Here is a 21,955-nt window from a genome sequence, read left to right on the forward strand (position 1 = left end):
TGACACTGGCTAATGCAACACTGCAGAGTTGCCCAGCTGCTGGTGTTGGCTGGTTGCTTGGCTTTGACAAAAAGCCCTATGTGTATGTGTGTGTGAGTATATGGCTTTAATAAAATAGTTCAAGGTCATTTGATTTTTACCCATCTGTAGCTGCCATAGTGTTTGTTATACACACACACACACTCACACAGGTATATATGTATGGCAAAGCCACTCAAAGACGCGCGCGCGATAACTCTGCCAAACATTTGCCTATACATACATACACAAGCTGACACACACACACACACATATATACATACGAACAAACACACTCACATTCGGCACAGTTGAGTTTGAGCGGTTCGAACAAAATGTTGTCTAACTTGAAGGGCTGCTGTTTCCTGGTTGTTGTCGTGAACGTAGATTTTTTTCCTTGAATATTTTTCTGCAACGACGTAATTCCAAAAATAAAAGAAGAAAAAAAAAATGAAAACAAACAAATAAATACAGAAAATTAAAAACTTAAAACTGTATAACTTAAAATAAAAAAGAAATAAATTTATTCTTATAATAATAATAAAAACAAGAAAAAAATATTTCTCTAACAGTATTCATAGGTGTGTGCAACAAATTTTGCAAAAAAAAAAACAAACCCAAACGTTGACTACTAATAAATACCCATTTCCTTTGCTTGCTGTTGGCATTTCCTTCCTAATCCCAAACAATCCGCTACTACCAACAACAAAAACAACAGCAGAATGTAAATAATATTGTGTAACACCTGCAATCAAATCGCTTTGAAAATCTATTTGGCCCCCCTAAGTGGAAATGACCTTTTTGTGATCTTTTTAAGTGACGGAACTGTGCATTTCTTAAACGCGGGATTTTTGTTTTCTTGGCCTCTTTCTGTTTGAAATAAAAGAAACCTGTCTGTTATTGTTGTCGCCTTGTGTTTATTAGCTACTGGTCGCTCACACATTTCTCAGTGGCTACCTACTATAGGCTTCTAAGAGTGTGTGAGAGAGAGAGAGAGCAGCATGCCAGTAAGTACTTGTGTGCGTGTGTTTAATGTGTTAATTTTATTTTTTTTTTTGCTTCTTATTGCGTAGCACCATATGCTGCAACGCAATTAATGTTGTCGTTTAATTATAAAGCATACTTTTAGGCTCCTTTGTGTATTTAACAGCCTTAAGCGCTAATGTGGACAGTCATCATATGGTGGTTTTGTAAATTAATTTCTTGCAAAATATGAAAGCTATGAATTCCTTATAACGAGTGAGTAATGGTTTTTAAACCGAAAATAATTTTTCCCGTACCTAGGGATTACAAGGAACTTACATATTGTGAAGTTCTTTGTAAAAACCATTGACAATTGAGTTACTTAAAGCCTTCAGGGATTGTGTTCGCCAGGAATTGCGTTTGAGCTATGACCTTTATTAAGCAGAAGCCAAATGTAAAAAATTGGAAAAAACATTTAATGCTAAAAAAATATTATCCGTCGCTAGCCAGAAGTTTTTGTTGTCATATTTTTGGTAACACCGTGGAAGACAAAACAAAAAAAGAAAAATAAAAGGCAAAATTACAAAAATTCAAGTAAAAAGGAGCTAAGTTCGGTCGAACCAAAGGCTCCAGAGGCTCAAGAAGTCAAATCAGGAGATCGGTTTATATGGAGGCTACATCAGGTTATTGACAGATTTGGACCGTACTTGGCACAGTTGTCGAATGTCATAAAAGAACACTTCATGCCAAATCGGATAACAATTACGGCTTCCAGGGGCTCAAGATATCAAATCGGGAGATCGGCTTATATGGGAGATATATCAGGTTATGGACCGATTTGGATCATACTTCGCACAGTTGTTGGAAGTCGTAATAAAACTCTCCATGAGAAATATCAGCCACATCGGATATCATTTGCGGATTCCAGGGGCTCAAGATGTCAAATTGGGAGATCGGCTTATATGGGAGCTATATCGGGTTATATACCGATTTAGATCATACATGACGCAGTTGTTGGAAGCCATAACAAAACACTCCATGCAAAATTTCAGCCAAATTGGACAAAAATTGTGGCTGCCAGAGGCTCAAGAAGTCAAGTCAGGAGATGGGTTTATATGTGGGCTATATCCAAATCTGAACCGATGTAGCCCATTTGCAATCCCCAAAGATCTACATCGGAAAAAAGTCTCTCTGCCAAATTTCAAGTGGATATCATTATTCGTTCGACCATTATCGTGATTTCAATAGACGGAGGGACGGACGGACATGGCTAGAACCATCTAAAATGTCAAGACATCCATCAGGACATTTAAACTTTATGGGGTTTCAAATTAATATTTCGACAATTGACAAGGTTAATACACCCCCATCCTTGGGTGGTGGGTAAAAAAATGAATAGATTTTGTAAGAAGAGGCAAAATTAAAAGACATGTGTAGTGGAGTTTTGAAAGTAGTCTGAGGTCAGGATCCCGTTCTAAATTCGGCCTCAAGGTCACCTTTCAACGCAAAGCATCATCCTGTAATTTATTCACATAGTTATCCTACAAAGCCTTTGCTGATTCCGTAGCTTGACCAACATTCATCAACAATTTATTCCACACTCCTCGTAACTGCCTCATTTTCCTCTATGCCGTATGGGCTGGTATTCAGCCAACCCTTTTAGTCTCTCTCATAATCTGAAGACGTTTCTTGTACCTCCATCAGCCCCTAAGGCACGGGTGCAGGAAATCAGAACTGAAGTCTTTGTGCCCCATTTCAGCCAAATCGGATGAAAATTAAGGCTTCTGGGAGCTCAAGAAAATGATTTATATGGGCGCTATATCCAAATATGAACAGATGTAGTTCATTTGCAATCCCCAACGATCGACATTAATAGGAAGTATCGGTGCAAAATTTCAAGCGGTGTCTTTATGATTGACGCGATATTGCAATGACCAGTCGGGACACTTATCAGCAATCCTTAGTCGTGCTCCACTACAAATGAAATCCTTGGCCAAAGGGGCCTTTGCCGATTTGCCGACCACGCCTTATTCACCCAATCATCGTAAAAGTCGTCCACCCTACCAAGAAGCTCGCAAGGGGGTGGGCACACTGATTTCGTGGCGCAATTTTGTGCTAATCAGCAATCCTTTCCTGGCCAACTCGTCAGCCACTACGTTCCCCTTCACCCCTGATGGGTTGGGACCCAGGTATTTGCTTCTTCTAACTTATATAGACCCCTCATGAACCGATGTTAGAGCCCTCACCACCGCCTAACTATCCACAAATATCATGACAGACTGATAGGGTAGCCTCTCCCTCATAGACATCGTCTTTAGTGCTTTCAGGACTGCAAAGACCTCCGTCTGAAAGACGTTGAACCCATACAAAAGCCAATATGATGCCCTGAATTATATAAAGACTCCGGCCCCGGTACCCCCATCCAATTAAGACTCATCCGTACATATATACAAGTGGTCCCGTAAGGGGCAGAGTAACCCACACCCAGAGATCTCTTTTCGGTAAAACTTCGGCCAATCCGTCGGCAAGGAAGGACTCCCATGGTATATAATCAGTTGAGCCACATATAGCATAACGCTATGCATATATCTCCCAGCAGAACAGAATAATGCCCATAGTTTGAGAAGCGCTAGGTACCTGAATTCCTCTTTTTGCTCGATTTTTTGATGTCACACATTCAACAAACCGGTGCAAGGGCCTAACCTAAGGGTAAATGTCGCTACGTCGCATCTCCATCCACCGGTGGAACAAAAAAAGGTTCAAAAGTGAGGATAGCCAGGCGACCTTCGTTGCCAAATAGTTGGAAAAACCTAAGATCGAGAATAGTATTTAGCACCTCTCAGGGCACTCCTCCTTGCTCTATAGATCAGTATCGCCGGTAACTTCTCGATCATGCTGCAGAGGGCACGGTTGTCCATAGATGAGAATGGCACGAACAACCGCCGTAAACATCCAGTCTACTGTTCTCGGCTAAAGGCCCAACTCCTTCCTCGAGTTGCGACGACAGAAGAGCGCATTCGGCCCCTTTTGACCTTTCATCTACGTATCTCCTCTTCAGTTTAGTTTCTGATCACGAATCACACGCAAGCACTAGGGCTTCGAAGCGCTCTCTTCGCCCTACCTCATCCCGGAACTGGATGCTTCAACGGAAGTAACTAGAAGGCATCTTCCGTTTCCAGTCACAATGTGGTATCACAATGGACGAGAACATTTTAAGTGAGTCTGATGGCAGATTGCCTTAACGCCCCCAGAACGAGGTCCGTTATAGTAGCGAGGAGAAGGACAACAGTTATGGTGACGAGAGGATGCGCATAGGCAACGATTTTCAACCTCTCCCTCTCGAAAGACCTCAGAATTTCATTGGTAGCCAGAAGTCACAAAAGAGGGGATTCAATCACTCCTTGCGCAGTTCCTCTGGTCATAAACCTTCTAATCGAGCACTGCGTTAGTTATTCGGCCTTTTAGAAAGAAAGTTGGGTAACTCCAGCCAAACTTCCCAATACCAGTGGCGAGAGGCTGGGGTTATGAAAATTTGAAAAAACTCCCGAGCAGTGAGTTGGGCTGGAAAGGAGGCGCATCTGGAGGGGGAGTTCCCCAAATTTGTTTCTCTCTCCAGTTTGCCATCATGCTCTGCTCTAGGGAGCAGCGGGCCTTCGCCGTTGAGAGTTTATTTTCTTACGGTCGTTCATTTTCTTACGGTCGGACTCGTTCCTGACCGTAATTCGATTCTGTAGCGGGTTAACTCATTTCGGGAATGTGGAAGTGTTGCTGAAACCATGCAAATTTGCCCATGAACATTCCATTAAGGAACTGGGGCAAACTTCTTACAAATTAACGAGTGCTGCAGAGCGACACCCCTTTGGGGAGAAGTTTTTACATGGCAAAGTACCTCTCAAATGTCGCGTGCATTAGTAGGGCATAACCGCCGTTGAAAAATTTTCTGATGTTCTTGCCAGGATTCGAACCCAGGCGTTCAGCTTCATATGTGGACATGCTAACCTCTGCGCTACTTTGGTGTTTTTATTGACGTTTCGAATATGTAAGTTTCTCTGGCGCATCTTGCGTTCTCTAGAAAGCTATTGAAATTTTTTCTACAAAGAGTTGAAGCTAAGCGGCTCGCCATTCGGACTCGCTTATAAAAGGATTCCGCTAAGTGACACATTTGGAAGAAAAATTTAACATGGCTGGTTAGGTTAGTGATGGGATAACCATCGCAAAAAAAAATTTGTCCGATGTTCTTGCACGCAGGCGGAAATGCTAATCTTTGAAGTTTTTCTTCCCTTATCATTAATCTAAAATGTTATGGGACAGCACGCATTAGTATGCGAAAAGTCTTCTCGTTGTTCTTTAAATGAAATGTTGGCGGGCAAATTCGCAGATCCCGGTCCAGAAGCTGTGAAAACAAAACCCAAACCCCAATCTAAAATTAGCGCCGCATGCAAATAATTGCGGTCTAAGTCCTCATTATGATACAGGATCTAAGTCCCCATTAAGATACAGCTACCCATAGATGATCAATATAAAATTCTGCCCAGTTAGTCATTTGGCTTTTTGAATTTGCCACAATTCTGGATAAAACATTTCTCTCAAACATAGACTAAAAATTCCAACTCATTTTGAATAAGATCTGTTCCAAAAAGGGACAATTTCAACTCATTTTATTTTCGTATGCCAATTCTAAACTCATAACTAAAATGGTATGTTAAAAGAAAATCCTTTATTTCCAAATGTGACATTAACACGCAAGATTTCTTTAAATATTATTGAAATATCATTTTTGTTTGTATGTCAAGGTTGACAGCCAAAAATATGCTGCATTATTTACCATTCAAGGATAACAAAACTGTGTTTTTTTTGGCCTTGTAGAAGATTTTGGGGTAAACTTTTTGATAATGCTTTTATGGAATATGCTTTTAAAATGTAATTACATACACAGGGGTTTATTGATGGGTTTATTTTTACATACACAAGTGCGTGTGTGTGTGTGTGTGTTTGTATAAACAAGCAAATGCCTTGATGTGCATGCCAGTAAATGTAGCATACACAAAGGCGAATTTCTTTTCCATTAAAGGTATTGTATTGTAGTACACACACACAAGCAATGGTGCTTTAATGTAATTGTGAATGTTAACAGTTGCAGCGGCAATTAGTGGAAAAAGAGAATTTTATTTATATTGAATTTATTGTGCTATATTGTGGTTAGCGACCATTTTAAAGGATTTAAGATGAAATGTGTAAAAGTTTTGAAAAAAAGGGGCGGACCCTCCCCAGTTCTCGGAGATGGGTGCAGCGAAATTTTCAATGCCACCTTATGGTACCCTAAAAACACGAAATTGGTATAAATTTTTGGGATCAAATAACCTGGGGGGGGGGAGGCCCCATCCCAAAACCCACCCAACCGGACATGTTTATCGATTGGGACGATATGGGTATCAAATTAAAGGTATTTAAGAGTAGTGTAGGAACTTGGTACGCAAATTCCATACTAAGAGTTTGGGAGGTCCCCCACCCCCAAAAAAACCCCAACGGGACATTTTCACCGTTTTGGGAAATATGGGTACCAAATGAAAGGTATTTAAATATAGAGTACAAATCTAATATACAATTTATTTCTTGATGTCTGGGGGGCCTCCCTACCCCCCAAAAACCCCTCATTTTTACCAATTGGGACTATATGGATATCAAATGAAAGGTATTTGAAAATAAAGTAAGAATCTGTTATAAAAATGTATTCCTTGGTGTCCATACCCCCCAAAACCCCCTCAACAGGACATATATATTAAATGGGACAATATGGGTATTCAATGAAAGGTATTTGGAAGTTGCATACACATCTGTTGTATGAATTTGGTCCAAGGTGTCTACTAGGGCCTCTCCAACCTTAAAAACCCCCAATGTCACAAAATGGGTATCAAATGAAAGTTCTTTGCGGGTTGATTACGAATATGGTGTACACATTTGGCAGAGACTGGGACCGGCCCACTCACTAAATACTCTTCAATGCGACGTGTAGTTCGATCGGGATAATATGGTAATTAGAAGAGAGATCTATAACAGTAGAGCTTGAATCTAATGTTGATATAACGATCCAAGTATCTGGATCACGTCCTGTCTCAAGTGGGTGCTTTGAAATATTAATTTGGAAATAGATTAGCAATACAAAAAAAAAATATTAGTGTGGATCTGAACGAAAACCGTAGCCCTGAATGTCTTGATCACCAGCTTAAAAATGCCATTTTATAGTGTAGCGAAGCGCAACGGGCCAGCTAGTAGCTTGATGTGGGCCAAATAGATAAATCTCTCCATATTTATATTCTAAGCTCATTTAGGGCACAATTTTTATAGGATTTCGATGAAGTGTTTAATTTTTTTTTGTTTTTGTCTTTTTTATTTTTATTTTTGTTTTTGTTTTTATGGGTAATAAAAAAAAAAACATATTGCCGTAGTACGCACATTAATTATGTGGCCTTTTGCAAAATCTGGACCATTAATTTAATTATAAGACTTGTTTCAATATTTTAGTCGTCAAGGTGCAAATTTGTTAGGTTTAGTGAAAAATTTTAATAGGAAACTTCTTTCTGTAGTGGTAACACTGCTCATGGGTCTACCGTTAACTTTAACTAAATAATTTGCCTACTTTTAGGGGCTTTCACTATTCAAAGGTTCTCCTGATTGTTTTTAAAATACTAGTTTCATGTTTTTGCCTTTTGTAATATTTTTAACATTTAAATTTCATAAAAATTTTAATATTTTTCTCTCTCTCCTTTTTAGGTGGTGTTGGCACTGGCTGTGGCAATTTCTATTTTACCGGCAATGGTGATTTAATGACTAGTTCGGCCACAGCAGATGAATTGGCATTAAATGCTGCTAGTTTACAACAAAGTGTTAATCGTGCTTCATCAACATTTTGGCAATATCCCAGTAAGTGATAACCACAAAGTGAGTTGAATGAAAAAATTTTTCATGTTTTTGTTCCGCCACTTTCTAGATGCAGTTCCCTTAGAATCCGTGATATCAATGTCCCCCGCAACTGTAGGTTTACAATACTCTCGAGAGGCAAGTCGTGGACAAGTTGTTCTATTACCAGCAACAGCAACGTCTCTAGGTAAGTATGGAAGGGAGGCATAGAAAAAGGACCTTTGCAAATAAAAAGGAAATGCTTTAAGGAGGAAAAAACAAAAAAAGACGACATAAAGAAGGTGAGACAAAGAGAGGGGTAGACAGACGAAGAGACAGACAGTCGGAGAGACAGACAGACGGAGAAAGAGACCGACGAGAAAACAAACAGACGGGGATACAGACAGACCGAGATGCAGACAGACGAAGAATCAGACAGTCGGAGAAAAAGACAGACGAAGAGACCGACAGATGGAGAGATACACAGACGCGGAGGCAGACGAGACAGACAAGACAGACAAGACAGGCAAGACAGACAAGACAGACAAGACAGACAAGACAGACAAGACAGACAAGACAGACAAGACAGACAAGACAGACAAGACAGACAAGACAGACAAGACAGACAAGACAGACAAGACAGACAAGACAGGCAAGACAGACAAGACAGACAAGACAGACAAGACAGACAAGACAGACAAGACAGACAAGACAGACAAGACAGACAAGACAGACAAGACAGACAAGACAGACAAGACAGACAAGACAGACAAGACAGACAAGACAGACAAGACAGACAAGACAGACAAGACAGACAAGACAGACAAGACAGACAAGACAGCAGACAAGACAGCAGACAAGACAGCAGACAAGACAGCAGACAAGACAGCAGACAAGACAGCAGACAAGACAGCAGACAAGACAGCAGACAAGACAGCAGACAAGACAGCAGACAAGACAGCAGACAAGACAGCAGACAAGACAGCAGACAAGACAGCAGACAAGACAGCAGACAAGACAGCAGACAAGACAGCAGACAAGACAGCAGACAAGACAGCAGACAAGACAGCAGACAAGACAGCAGACAAGACAGCAGACAAGACAGCACACAAGACAGCAGACAAGACAGCAGACAAGACAGCAGACAAGACAGCAGCAGATAAGACAGCAGCAGCAGACAAGACAGCAGCAGACAAGACAGCAGCAGACAAGACAGCAGCAGACAAGACAGCAGCAGACAAGACAGCAGCAGACAAGACAGCAGCAGACAAGACAGCAGCAGATAAGACAGCAGCAGCAGACAAGACAGCAGCAGACAAGACAGCAGCAGACAAGACAGCAGCAGACAAGACAGCAGCAGACAAGACAGCAGCAGACAAGACAGCAGCAGACAAGACAGCAGCAGACAAGACAGCAGCAGACAAGACAGCAGCAGACAAGACAGCAGCAGACAAGACAGCAGCAGACAAGACAGCAGCAGACAAGACAGCAGCAGACAAGACAGCAGCAGACAAGATAGCAGCAGACAAGACAGCAGCAGACAAGACAGCAGCAGACAAGACAGCAGCAGACAAGACAGCAGCAGACAAGACAGCAGCAGACAAGACAGCAGCAGACAAGACAGCAGCAGACAAGACAGCAGACAAGACAGCAGACAAAACAGCAGACAAGACAGCAGACAAGACAGCAGACAAGACAGCAGACAAGACAGCAGACAAGACAGACAAGCCGGATTGGTTACTCCTTAAATATTTCCTTTTTGTTTTTAGCTGCCTCTTCCTTCAACATTTTTAAGCTAGACGATTAAATTTGTTTCAATTTGTGCAACATTGAACTAATCTGCTTAACTGCCCTCTCTCTCTTTTCCATGCCATTCACCTTCTCCCACTGCCCCCCTCCATAAAAATGATAAACCAATGAATTTCTTTAAATGAATCGAAAACCAAAAATCTGTATCGTCCAATACACACACACACACACAAACACACTCATTGCTCTTCATTATTTGTATAACTCAATACACCATCATCATGCTTTCCTCAAAATTTGAATTTAAATTTAAAATCAAAAAAAAAAAATCGTTTTAATTCCAAATTAAAAAAAAAATCTCATGCTTTCATTCTTTTTTCATTTTGTTGCGCTTATGTGGCATTTTGAAACTACAAAAAAAAAAATCTTCCAAGGATTATCAAATTGTCCAATTCTATATACACCCACAGATCCCTTCCAACAGGCGGCCTTTGTCTGGCCCTCCTATATACCGCAGGGCACAGCGCCGGCCGCTCTACAACCGCCGCCTAACTTCATATTTCCCTCCATGAGTCCACACTCGACGCTACAAGCGGCCGCAGCTGCCCCATCCTATGCTACGTCCCTGCAGTTCTTAAGCTCCAATTATCTAGCGGCAGCGGCAGCTGCTGCAGCCGCCAATTCCACATTGTGCCAGCATAATCAGCAGACGAATAGTACCAGTAGTTCGATTAATTTAAGTCTAGGTGGCAGTGTGGTGTCGGGTGCAGCCTCGGGCACCACCATGAGTTCGAGCAGTTCGACAACCACACGATTCATGAGTTTGGCGGCCACAGCGGGACCACCACCACCGCCCACGGCCATAAATGATACGGGGCAAATGAAGGCGACCAATTTGAATGGCTCCTCATCGTCCGCCAAAGCTTTAGCCGCTGCAACGACACAAGGAACGCACACCACTTTAGCTTTAGCACCAGCGGGCAGCCTGCCACCACCAACGCATCCCTTGCTAATACCACCAACGGCTTTGAAGCTGGAAGACTGGAGTGGGGCAGATTTTATGGCGGCTGCCTCCAAGACCACTACCACCACAATGACAGCGGCGGCGGCGGCCTTGGGTATACCTCCACCTCCTGGCACACATTTTGAGCTGCGGGAAAAGCACCATCATCAAAGTCAGCATCAGCAGCAGCAGCAGCATCATTCAACGACCACAACGACTCATCATCCAACGAATCTTTTGGAACTACCCGCGCCCACAACTCAAGCTTTAAATTTGATGCGTTTGCCCACACCTCCAGCCTCGGCTACCATGGAAACGGCCACGGCAGCTGCAACTATGGCCGCAGGCACCCCTCAGTTGCCACCTCTTTTGTTTCATGCAGCAGCTAATGCTTCCCCCACACCCACTTTGCTCAATCTAACGGCGGCCAACTTGAATAGGGTGGTGCCCTGCTCTGCTGCTGGCTCAGTGTCCAGTGTCAACAGCAGCGCCGCCAACGCAACTAACACCACCAACAACAACATCTCCGGCAATGGCTTGGCAACGAGTTCGAATTTCCTAAATGCACCGCCTGCTTCCAGCCTAACAACAACAACTACAACATCCAACACCATAGTTGCTGGCACTTCCACTAGTACTCCTACAGCCCTGGGTGATGATATGGCCATGAATTTCAAATCAAATTTGGAAGGAACGCCACCCCAGATGGTGATGGGAGTACCAAGATTGGCAGCCATAACAAATAATCCCGCGCTTCCTACCATTCCTGCTACACAACAACAACAACAACCTCCTGCGCCCCAAATGCAAGATGTGAATATACAAACCGATACACCGGTCTGCAGTGAAGATGAAAACTCCTCATGTCCCCTCAATAATCAGCAGGCCTTGGTGGCATCTGCAGGTGCTATTTCGAGTGCTGTGGTGGTGGAACCCTGCACCACTGCCCAGTGTACGCCACCGCTTACACAAAATGATGAACTCTATGCCGATGCTGAGTCTCAAGGGCCCTTGGAGCTGACCAAACCCCATAGACCGCCCAGCAGTCCTCAGGTGGAAAGCTCCTCAACGGCATTGCGCCACGATGTAGAATACGAAGAGGAGTGCAATCTTAAAACTACTCTGGTAAAACAAGTTTTTGAGGCCGACGATGTTGGCGGCATGCCCGAGAAGTCAGAGGATAATCCCCAGCATTCGGTAACTCCTAGCCTCATAACCAGCACCTCAACGCCTGTGAGTGGAGGCCAAGAGGATCTGACCGGCCTGGAGTTATTATCGAACATCAGCACCAGCAGTCTGGTAAAGGGTGCTGGTGTCATACGGGTCAAGCAGGAGCCCCTGGATCCCGTGCTCGATCAAAACATGTGCCATGCTACAGCCGAATCTACATATTCGGCCTTGGAATCAAATCCTTATGGCTCTGCTATGGCAGATACCCAGTCATGTGACCAAGTGACCACAAACTCTGAAAATTATGGCAACCCCTCATCATCGCCGCCACCAGCAGCGGCAGCGCCTTCACCCACCACTCCCGCCAGCCATGCAGCGTTAAGCAGTCTGGCCCAAAATGAGGTTGAGCCTCTGGGAGGTTTGAAACTCTTGTGTGCCCTGGCCGAGCAACGCATACAGGAGGAGGAGGAGGTGCAGAGCAGCAGCACCTCTACATTGAATGCCAGCAATGGCTTCTATAGGCCATCCTCACGTGAATCGCCACACAGCTATGTGCCGGCCAGCACATTTCCCCCCAGTCCCTTTGTGAAGCCGGCCACATCTTCGTTTCACATGGGAGAAACCCAGAGTAGCACCATTTCCCCCTTTCCTTCTATGGAAACGTTGGAGCTACCCTCCACCAGCGGTACCTGCTTCTCATCCACCACACTCCACACCACTGGTTCGGAGGCTCTCAGCGTGGTGCCCACTAAACGCAAAAAGCACAAACATTCCAAATCATCAAAGTCCTCCTCCAATTCAAATGGCGGTGGCACCAGCATCAGTGGCAGCAAAAAGTCCCAAAAATGTGGCAAGAAAAACAAGAAAAAATACTCCAAGGAGAAGAAGCGCCACAAGCTTTTGGCCGCTGCAGCCGAGGTGCAGCAGACAGATTTGGACTTTGATGACCCGCAGCTGCAGCAGGAGCTGCAGACTGCCTTTCAGAACTGTGCCGATCCCAACTATCAGCGCATGGGCGGCAAGTGGCCCACTCCCCAGGAGATCTTCAGCATTATGGAGAGCAGCATGCGTCAGCGCCTGGCCGACATTACACGACAATATCGCAAGAAGAAACGCAAGTTGGATGAGATATCGAAAAATAAAAAGAAGAAGAAATGCTCCAAGCTACAAGCCGCCACTCAACAAATGTCTCTGGTGGGTAATACGGGACTCTCTTTGGAAAGACCTGCAACGGCGGCCAGTACAGCCTCACCGCTAACCTCCTCTCCCTTGTGTGACTACAAATTTGGCAATTTCTCAAGTAAGGCAGCAACGACAAGCACTTCCAGCTATTTGGCACCCTCCAGCTTTATACGTTTCGCCACCGAGTCCAGCAAGTCTCAAAGTCATCACCACCTGCAAACCCCACATCCCCAATTTCCTCCTCCTCCCGAGTTGGAATTAGAAAATGAGAATGGTGGCGCCACGGCAGCCTGCCACAGCCACACTACCATTAACATCAGCAATACTCCCATTTACAAACCGGTGCGTTTGGAACCAAGTTCCTTGTCAGCGGCCTCGGCGGATCAAAGAGCTGGAGCTAGTGGTGGTGCTGGTGGAGGAAGCAGTTCAGGCATATTGCGTTTAGCCCAAAAGCATGCCTCCTCGGAAAAGTTGTGCCATGTTATAGTGTGTAAGGAGCGCAAATTGGGAGGCTCCAATTCATCTAGGCGTTCCAGTGCTGATGAAGAAGATGAGGAACCAAACACCCCAGTAGCACACTCCAGCGCCGATAGTCACCATCATAATGGTCGTCGCTCCATATCAACCGATAATGAGAGTGTACAACAACAATCTTCCAAATCTACAGCTTCCACAACCTCTTCGTCCTCTTCGTCTCGCAAAATGAATCCCATTGATCGCTCCCTAATGCTTAGTCAGGATCATCTGTATCGCAAGGAGACGCGAGTGCTCACCGATATGGGTGGCCTATTTTATGCGGGCATTATGAAGCCACTACAGCCGCCCGATGTCTATGCCATAACACTGGATGGAGAGCGTGGCAATAAGTCGCATATTATGTCCAGGGAGGAGATTTTCAAAGATACGGTAAGTTTAATAGATAAAGGGTTTGCGATTATTTTGTAGCCTCTAAGAGTGGGATAGAGTTAAGAGTGAACGGGGAAATATCTTAAAAAGTTTTTCCAATAGCTTGATCTCTTTATCCGACCTCAAATTTCATTGGCCTGCACCCACAGACGTTCCAAAGAGCCAGAAGTTCCAATGCTGAGGATCTTGTCTCACCCCGAAACGACTACCTTAGCAATTTGAGAGCGTACAAGCAACTGTTGATTACGAGCAAAGAAGGTCACTTAAGGAGTTTTGTACAGGACAAAAGGGATGATCTATGGGGCAAGGTATAGCTCGTGATCCGGCGCGGTGAGCAACAGGGTTCTAGTCAGGGTGACCTGGGCGATTTTAGACAATCTGTTGAACGAGTATGCTAGGGTGTAAATGGGATAAACGGGAACGTTCATTCATGATGCGGATGAGAACGAATAGGCTCCCAGTGTGGAGATGATGGTGCCTCTTCCAAGTCTGGAAAGGATCGAGATATGGACATTGTCTGCCAGCTTTGGAGCGGCAGGTCACCTGGCACGGACGATATGACTGGACAGATGTGATCCTCACACGATGTGTCGAAGTAGGCTATTTCCCATGTACGTGGAAATGTGCTCGAGTAGTAGTCCTTCTGAAATCGCCCGATTGATTCAGGAGCAATCCAAGATCGTATTGAGGCATCGGAGCATCAGTTTCCTCCCCCTGAGAGAATGGAGATAGTGGACATTCTCTGCCGGCTTAGGAGCGGAAGTTCACCTGGCATGGACGGTATGACAGATGTGTTAAAGTATCTGGAAGGCTATACCTGACCATGTCGAGTTGATTCTCACACGATATGTCGAAGTAGGCTTTTTCCCTTGTACGTGGAAATGTGCTCGAGTCGTAGTCCCTCTGAAATCGCCCGATCGATTGAGGAGCAATCCAATACCGTATCGGGGAATCAGTCTCCTCCCCTTATTTGAAAAAGTATTGGAGAGGAAAATGATGACAAAACTTGATGGGGCAACGGGAAGGTTATTTATCCGTACCTATTCGTCTTTCAAGAGGAAAAGAGCACTGTGGATGCCTGAATCCATGTGTAGAACTGTGTGAGAGAGATTCGAGCGCCAAATATATACTTGGCACGTTTGTCGATTTTAAAGACGCGTTTGATTACCTTTCATGGCGTAGTGTACTCACGAGATTAGGTGAAATAGGTTGTCGGGAACTTTCTCTCTGGCGTGGTTAGCTCTGTGATAGAAGCGGTTCCATGGTTGGCGCTAGCGATACGGTTTGTAAGGATATTCAGCGTGGCTGCCTTCAGGGGTCCATCTATGCTCCATATATATATGGAACCTTATGATGGATCCATTGTTGGGTCGTCTCGCTGAGTCCTTTAAAAACCGGGCATATGCAGATGACCTGCTCATCCTGGTTGAAGGAGATTCCAGACTTGCTCTAGAAACTCGCGATGAGCTTGCCATTGGCATTGTTCGCGAATGGAGTGATGGTGTTTGGTGTTGACCTCGCGAAGGACAAAATCATGAAAATGTTGCTCAAGGGCATGTTGCCACGGAATCGTTCACCCACGATTCGATCTGGGGGAGCTAGCATCAGAAACGTACCTGGGAGTGACTGTTTCGGAGAGAATGAGTTTCCTTGTCCATTTAGATCGGGTGAAGGAGAAGATGACTGTAGTAGCCGGTATGGTTAAGCGTGTTCTGAGAAGTGATTGGGGTCTTTGCCACGCTGTTCGGTTCATATATGGTGGTCTATTTGTTGCTTGCGCAACTTATGAACGCCTGTATGACACGGAATTGGTGCGACAGTCTTTGGACAAAAGAATATCTTCTCATACCAGAGGATGGCAATGCTGGCTTGCTTGTGTGTGTGTAGGACTGTTTCGACAGGTATTGCTTGGCGCGCACTCCCTTGATTTACTCGTGAGTTACATTACAGTTCTGTATAGTGTGAAAAAGGTAATTCCATTAGTGGGCGACGGTTGGCTCTGGGCTGGCAGATGGGGATGTTAGGCGGTTCAAGGCACTTCTTTTGGAGCGTCTTGATGATAGCTGTAAAACCAGATGGACGAATAGTGACAATAGTCGGGTGACTTACGAATTTTTTTGTGACGTGACGTTCGCACGAGACCGTTTGGACTTTGGCTTTGTTCTACTTCTGGGCTTTATATTGACGGGACATGGCTCCTTTAATACATTTTTGCATCGAAGGAACTTGCCCGCGACTGATCTGTGCGACCGTAGGAGACCTGAGAACCTGGAGGCATGTCTGCATTGTACTGACGGAATGACCGTACTATGCAGACATTAGAGATTTACGCACGCAATGGGGTGTGGGATTTTAGTAGGGGCCTTGAAGACGATACGACTGTTGCAAGCTGGCCATCTTTTCCCGGGATGTATTTATTACACGCTAGTTATCCATTACGTAGTGATTTAGTGCTACGTGCGACATAGTCTGGCACCTGCATTGCCCATGTTGATGCTGCGTTGTTTGCTCTTCGTTGTTTCCCATTGCTTTTGTGTTTGTTATCGGTCATCCGTGAGGGTGACCGCGTTAATTTTTGAGTCCCATGTTGGAGCGGATATGTGTGGCGTAGCCTGTGGGGGCCTGTATGATGGCTATAGGTCGGTTTTTGTCGATTGTTTTTCCTAGATGACCAGTCCGGAACTATTTGCGATTCAACTGGTAGTAGTCTTTTAAGACTACGAAGTCCAATCGGAGACTTTAATCTGGTAGCACGGGTTTCAGGAGCCCCTAGAACTTCGGTACCAGCCTGACAATGGTGAGGCCCCAGTGGGCAGTAACGTGGTTTGGATCCAAAGTTGGGTTTTCAACCAGGTGCCGTGACCCATAGATCGGAAGGAGTTTTAGGTAGTTTTCCGCTTCTAACCAAGGAGGTGAACACGTCCAAATATGTGGGATCAAATTGGTACTCATGTGTTTGTTACTACATGTATTCAACCTTGGGCCTCGCAGGTTTGGGCCATGATGGCAGGCATCTGCGTTAAACACGACATTCGTGTCCCCTTTTCAGCCACATTTTTTGGTAGATATATTTGGGGAGTAATTAGCAAGGTACCTCTGATGTGAGAAGAACCTTCTTCCTTAGGTGGGGACCCTGTACACCTTCAAGCACGGACACGCAAGTGCTCCATTGTTTTATTATCATCCTCACCATGACAGCTTCCATTGTAATAGCTATGCGCAACCTTTTATTGATCTTCAAAAATCGTTCCAAGATAAAGTCAAGAACTGGATATTAACTCCGTCAGATACAGGATGTGGAAATCATTGCATAACTATCGGACACTGTGGACTGATTTTTTGCGGATCAGCATGAGAAAATGCTTTACCCATGTGTCGGTATCCGTTATCGAAAAATCCAACCATAATTCCATCTCAGAACCGCTTTCGCATTACTTCGAGCTGGACCCCATATCTGGTGATTTTCCATATCAACTTAGTTGTGTCTGCGTCCCGACCTCCACATTCATACTCTACACCGCTGCGTCCAGGCCTATCTTCTTCCTGCGCTGTACTTGTACGGCGTAGATCATTACCGCTTCCCTGTTGTTTTTGTCTTCCACCATCCTCTGGACTATTGTCCCAGGCGTAACGTCTCAAATGGCGGTTTTCAATTCTCTGTATCCCAGTGGAAGTATTTGTGTTCCACATTGCCTGCAAATTTTAGTTCCTCATTAATGGAACTTCTAGCCCATTGTTCATTCTTTGCAGGTATTTCTGGAAGTAACCATGACCTGTCGCATCTGTGTGACGTAATAGTTGACATCGACGTGCTTCATATCTTTCGACATCCGTACAACGGGTATTAGTCGTCGCATCCACATGGCCCGGTTCTTATTCGTCCACCTAAGTTGCCATCGTTCGATAGTCTCCTTTTGTATGGCCCGTGTATGATCCGTTTGAATTTCAACCTGTCCTCTTTGGTTGTTGCACTTCTCGGTGTGGAGCGCTCCATGGCCTGTAGGTCTATCGGAAGAATTCCGGCGGATTCCGCCACTGTCCGGTAGGATGATATGACCCTAAAAACCGAGAGAAGGGATTCCGCTCGGCATGCTATCTGCAGTGGCCCATATTTCGCTCCCAAAGACAAGGATGCTATTGCATGTCTCCATTAGGAGTCTGCGCTAGCTCGGGAGAGGCTCACCTATGTTTACCATTAGTCGACTGAGTTGCGCCGTTATCCTCGTGGCCCTTGCTCTGCATAGGTCAGCTTTGTATCTGGTGGGATCTCTAGATATTTGACCGATGTCTTGCTCTTCACCAGTATATCGTCTATGCGCATATCCACTTCCACTGGGACATTTCTTCTCGTTATGAGTAGCATCTCCGTCTTCTGCATGGCAAGTTGTAAGCCGTGAGAGTCCAGTCAGTATTTGCATCGCCTAAGTGCGGGCCGAATCGTATATACCCTCCACCATGGATCGCATTTGTCGAGTTCTGTTCCCGGAATAAGGGAAAAGACGTGCTATGCTATTGGAGCTATATCAAGTTATATATATATATATAAGGTACTAGGTACTAGAGGTTAGCATGTCCGCCTATGACGCTGAACGCCTGGGTTCGAATCCTGGCGAGACCATCAGAAAAAAAATTTCACAGGTGGGCTTCCCCTCCTAATGCTGGCGACATTTGTGAGGTACTATGCCATGTAAAACTTCTCTCCAAAGAGATGTCGCGCTGCGGCTCGCCGTTCGGACTCAGCTATAAAAAGGAGGCCCCTTGTCATTGAGCTTAAACTTGAATCGGACTGCACTCATTGATATGTGAGAAGTTTGCCCCTGTTTCTTAGTGGAATGTTCATGGGCAAATTTTGCATATAAGGTACTTAATATTCATGCATGTCGTTGGGGATTGCAAATGGTTCAGATCGGTTCAGATTTAGATATAGCTGCTATATACCCCGATCTCCCTATTTGACTTCTTGAGCCCCTGGAAGCCGCAATTTTTGTCCGATTTGGCTAAAATTTTGCATGTGGTGTTTTGTTATGACTTCCAACATCTGTATCAAGTACGGTCCAAATCGGTCTATAACCTGATATAGCACCCATATCAACCGATCTCCCGATTTGACTTCTTGAGCCCTTATAGGTCGCAATGTTTGTCCGATTTAGCTGAAGTTTTGCATGTAATGTTCTGTTATGACTTCCAACAAGTGTGCCAAGTCCAGTCCTAATCGGTATATAATCTGATATAGCTCCCATATAAACCGGTCTCCCGATTTGACTTCTTGAGCCCTTACAAGTCGCAATGTTTGTCCGATTTGGTTGAAATTTTGCATGTAGTGTTCTATTAGGACCTCCAACAACTGTGCTAAATACGGTTCAAATCAGTCTATAATCTGATATAGCTCCCATTTAAACCGGTCTCTCCATCATCCTTGTTCAATGCCCTTCAACTTATTTTGTATAAATTTTTTGGCAGTATCCGTGGTGGTGGGTTCCAAGATTCGGCCCGGCCGAACATAGCACTGATTTACTTGTATTTTTTATAAGTTGTTGTTTATGTTCATTTGTCTAAAAATTGTTATTTTTCTCCTTCTCAGATATTGGAAGTGGCACCCAAAACCGTTGAAGATGTACCCATTGGCACTCGGCTCTGTGCATACTGGAGTCAACAATATCGCTGCTTATATCCTGGACGAGCCATTGAGAGTGAGTCTTCGGATGATGGGGTGACATCACAAGAATTTGTTAGTGTCGAATTCGATGATGGCGACAGCGGCAGGATCCGCTTGCAAAACATACGTTATCTGCTCAGTGATTATCCTATTGTGGGTAAGTTGAAATCAAGCTCATGACTCAGACTAGATATACGAGTACACCTTCAAAAAAAAAAAAAACAGCGCAATATTTCTTAACCAATAGAATAACGAATAATTTGGAAATGCATGCCCCAAAAATAAAAAAAAAACTACAAACAGTTAAAAGAAACCCCACACATATCCTAAAGAGAATGAGAAAATTTCAAAAAATTTAGTTTAGTGAAAAATTTTGTTTGAATCAATTCGAAATAAGGGGTTACGCACAAAAAGAAAATGCCAGGGACTACGAGCTTATTCACAAAACTTTATGAAGCCTTAAAATGGGTTTATTTGACATTTCTATAAAAATAATGTGTCAAATAAACCTATTTGAAATCTACATTAACTGCCTGTTTCACTAACTTTTGTTTTTACCCTCTACCATAGGATGGGGGTATACTAATCTAGTCATTCCTCGAAATATTTGTCTAAGACCCCGACAGCCGTCCGTCCGGCTGTCGAAATCACGATAGCGGTCGAACCCGTAAAGCTAGCCGCTTGAAATTTTGCTCAGATGCATAATCTTGATGTAGGTCGTTGGAGATTGCAAATGGGCCATATCGGTTCAGATTAAGATATAGCTCCCATATGAACCGATCTCCCGATTTAATTTCTTTAGACCCTGAAAGCCGCAATTTTTGTTCAATTTGGCTGAAATTGAGCATGTAGTATTGCGTTACGACTCCCAACAACAGTGCCAAGTACGGTCGAAATCGGTCATAACCTGATATAGTTCCCATATAAACCGTTCTCCCGATTTGACTTCTTGAGCCCTTACAAGCCGCAAGCCGCGATTTGGCTGAAATTTTGCATGCAGTGTTCTGTTTTGACTTCCAACGAGTGTGCGAAGTATGGTCTTAATCGGTCTATAACCTGATATAGCACCCATATAAGCCGATCCCCTGATTTGACTTCTTGAGCCCCTGGGAGCCGCAATTTTTGTTCGATTTGGCTGAACTTTTGCATGTGGTGTTCTGGTAAGACTTCCAATAAGGGTGCCAAATACGGTCCAAATCGGTCTTTAACCTGATATAGACCGATTTGACTTCTTCAGCCCTTATAAGCCGAAATTTTTGTCCGATTTTGCTGAAATTTTGCATGTAGTGTTCTGTTCTGAGTTCCAATAACTGTTCCAAGTGCGATCCAAATCAGTCTAAATCCTGATATAGCTCCCATAAAAGCCCATCCCCCGATTTGACTTCTTGAGCCCCTGAAAGCTCCAATTTTTGTTCGATTTTGTTAAAATTTCGCACGTGGTGTTCTATTATGACTTTCAATAACTGTGTCGTGTACCGATCCAAATCGGTGTATAACCTGATATAGCTCCCATATAAACCGATCCCTCGATTCGACTTCTTGAGCCCCTACAAGCCGCAATTTTCGTCCGATTTGGCTTAAACTTTGCAGGTAGTGTTTTCTTATAACTTCCAACATTTGTGTCAAGAACGGTCCAAATCGGCCTAGAACCTAATATAGCTCCCATATAAACCGATCCCCCGATTTGACTTCTTGAGCCCCTGCAAGCCGCAAGGCCCAACTTAGCACCCTTCTACTTGTAACTACTCAAGTGAGTCGAGTCACTCACTCCAACATCTGTTTTTATACCCCACACCACCCTGTACAGTAGTACAGGGTATTATAAGTTTGTGCTTTTGTTTGCAACGCCAGGATTGAGAAGAGCTAGACCCATTGATAAATAAGCCGATCGACTCAGAATCGCTTTCTGATTCGATTTAGCAATGTCCGTCTGTGAGTCCATGTATCCTTGTAATCAAGGTACGGGTCGTGTTTGTTGTCCAATTGTCACGAAATTTTGCACATGTCCCTTGTTTGACCCAAGGACGGGCGCTATTAATTTTGGTAAAAATCGGTTCAGATTTAGATATAGCTACCATATATATGTATCGCCCAATTTTCACGTAAATGGCTGTAGTAACTAAAATTTTCAATCAATCTACACAAAATGTGGCACGGATCGTTTCGTTATTGATCTTAACATATCTGCAAGGTTTTATCAAAATCGGTTCAGATTTAGATATAGCTGCCATATATATCTATCGCCCGATTTCCACTTAAATGGCCCTAGTAACTAGAATTTGCAACCGATCGGCACTAAATTTGGCACGGATTGTTTCATTACTAATCTTAACATATATGCAAGGTTTCATCAAAATCGGTTCAGATTTAGATATAGCTCCCATACATATATATCGCCCGATTTCCTCTTA

At 44.1% G+C, this 21,955-nt stretch overlaps 1 protein-coding gene across 3 annotated transcripts in view; it reads left to right on the forward strand.

Moving 5' to 3' along the window:
* Nucleotides 1–21,955, forward strand: part of LOC106088658 (protein winged eye) — a 141,849-nt gene that overhangs the window by 107,408 nt on the left and 12,486 nt on the right. For 2 of the 3 annotated variants that reach the window (XM_013254275.2, XM_013254277.2), the window contains 4 exons: nucleotides 7,753–7,902; nucleotides 7,970–8,086; nucleotides 10,062–13,888; nucleotides 19,470–19,701. In XM_013254275.2, the coding sequence (XP_013109729.2) occupies nucleotides 7,753–7,902; nucleotides 7,970–8,086; nucleotides 10,062–13,888; nucleotides 19,470–19,701 (4,326 nt within the window). The remainder of the gene's footprint in view (nucleotides 1–7,752; nucleotides 7,903–7,969; nucleotides 8,087–10,061; nucleotides 13,889–19,469; nucleotides 19,702–21,955) is intronic. The other variant, XM_013254276.2, reaches the window with a different exon arrangement.

The sequence above is a fragment of the Stomoxys calcitrans genome, chromosome 2, assembly GCF_963082655.1.
Source record: "Stomoxys calcitrans chromosome 2, idStoCalc2.1, whole genome shotgun sequence".
Lineage (NCBI taxonomy): Eukaryota > Metazoa > Arthropoda > Insecta > Diptera > Muscidae > Stomoxys > Stomoxys calcitrans.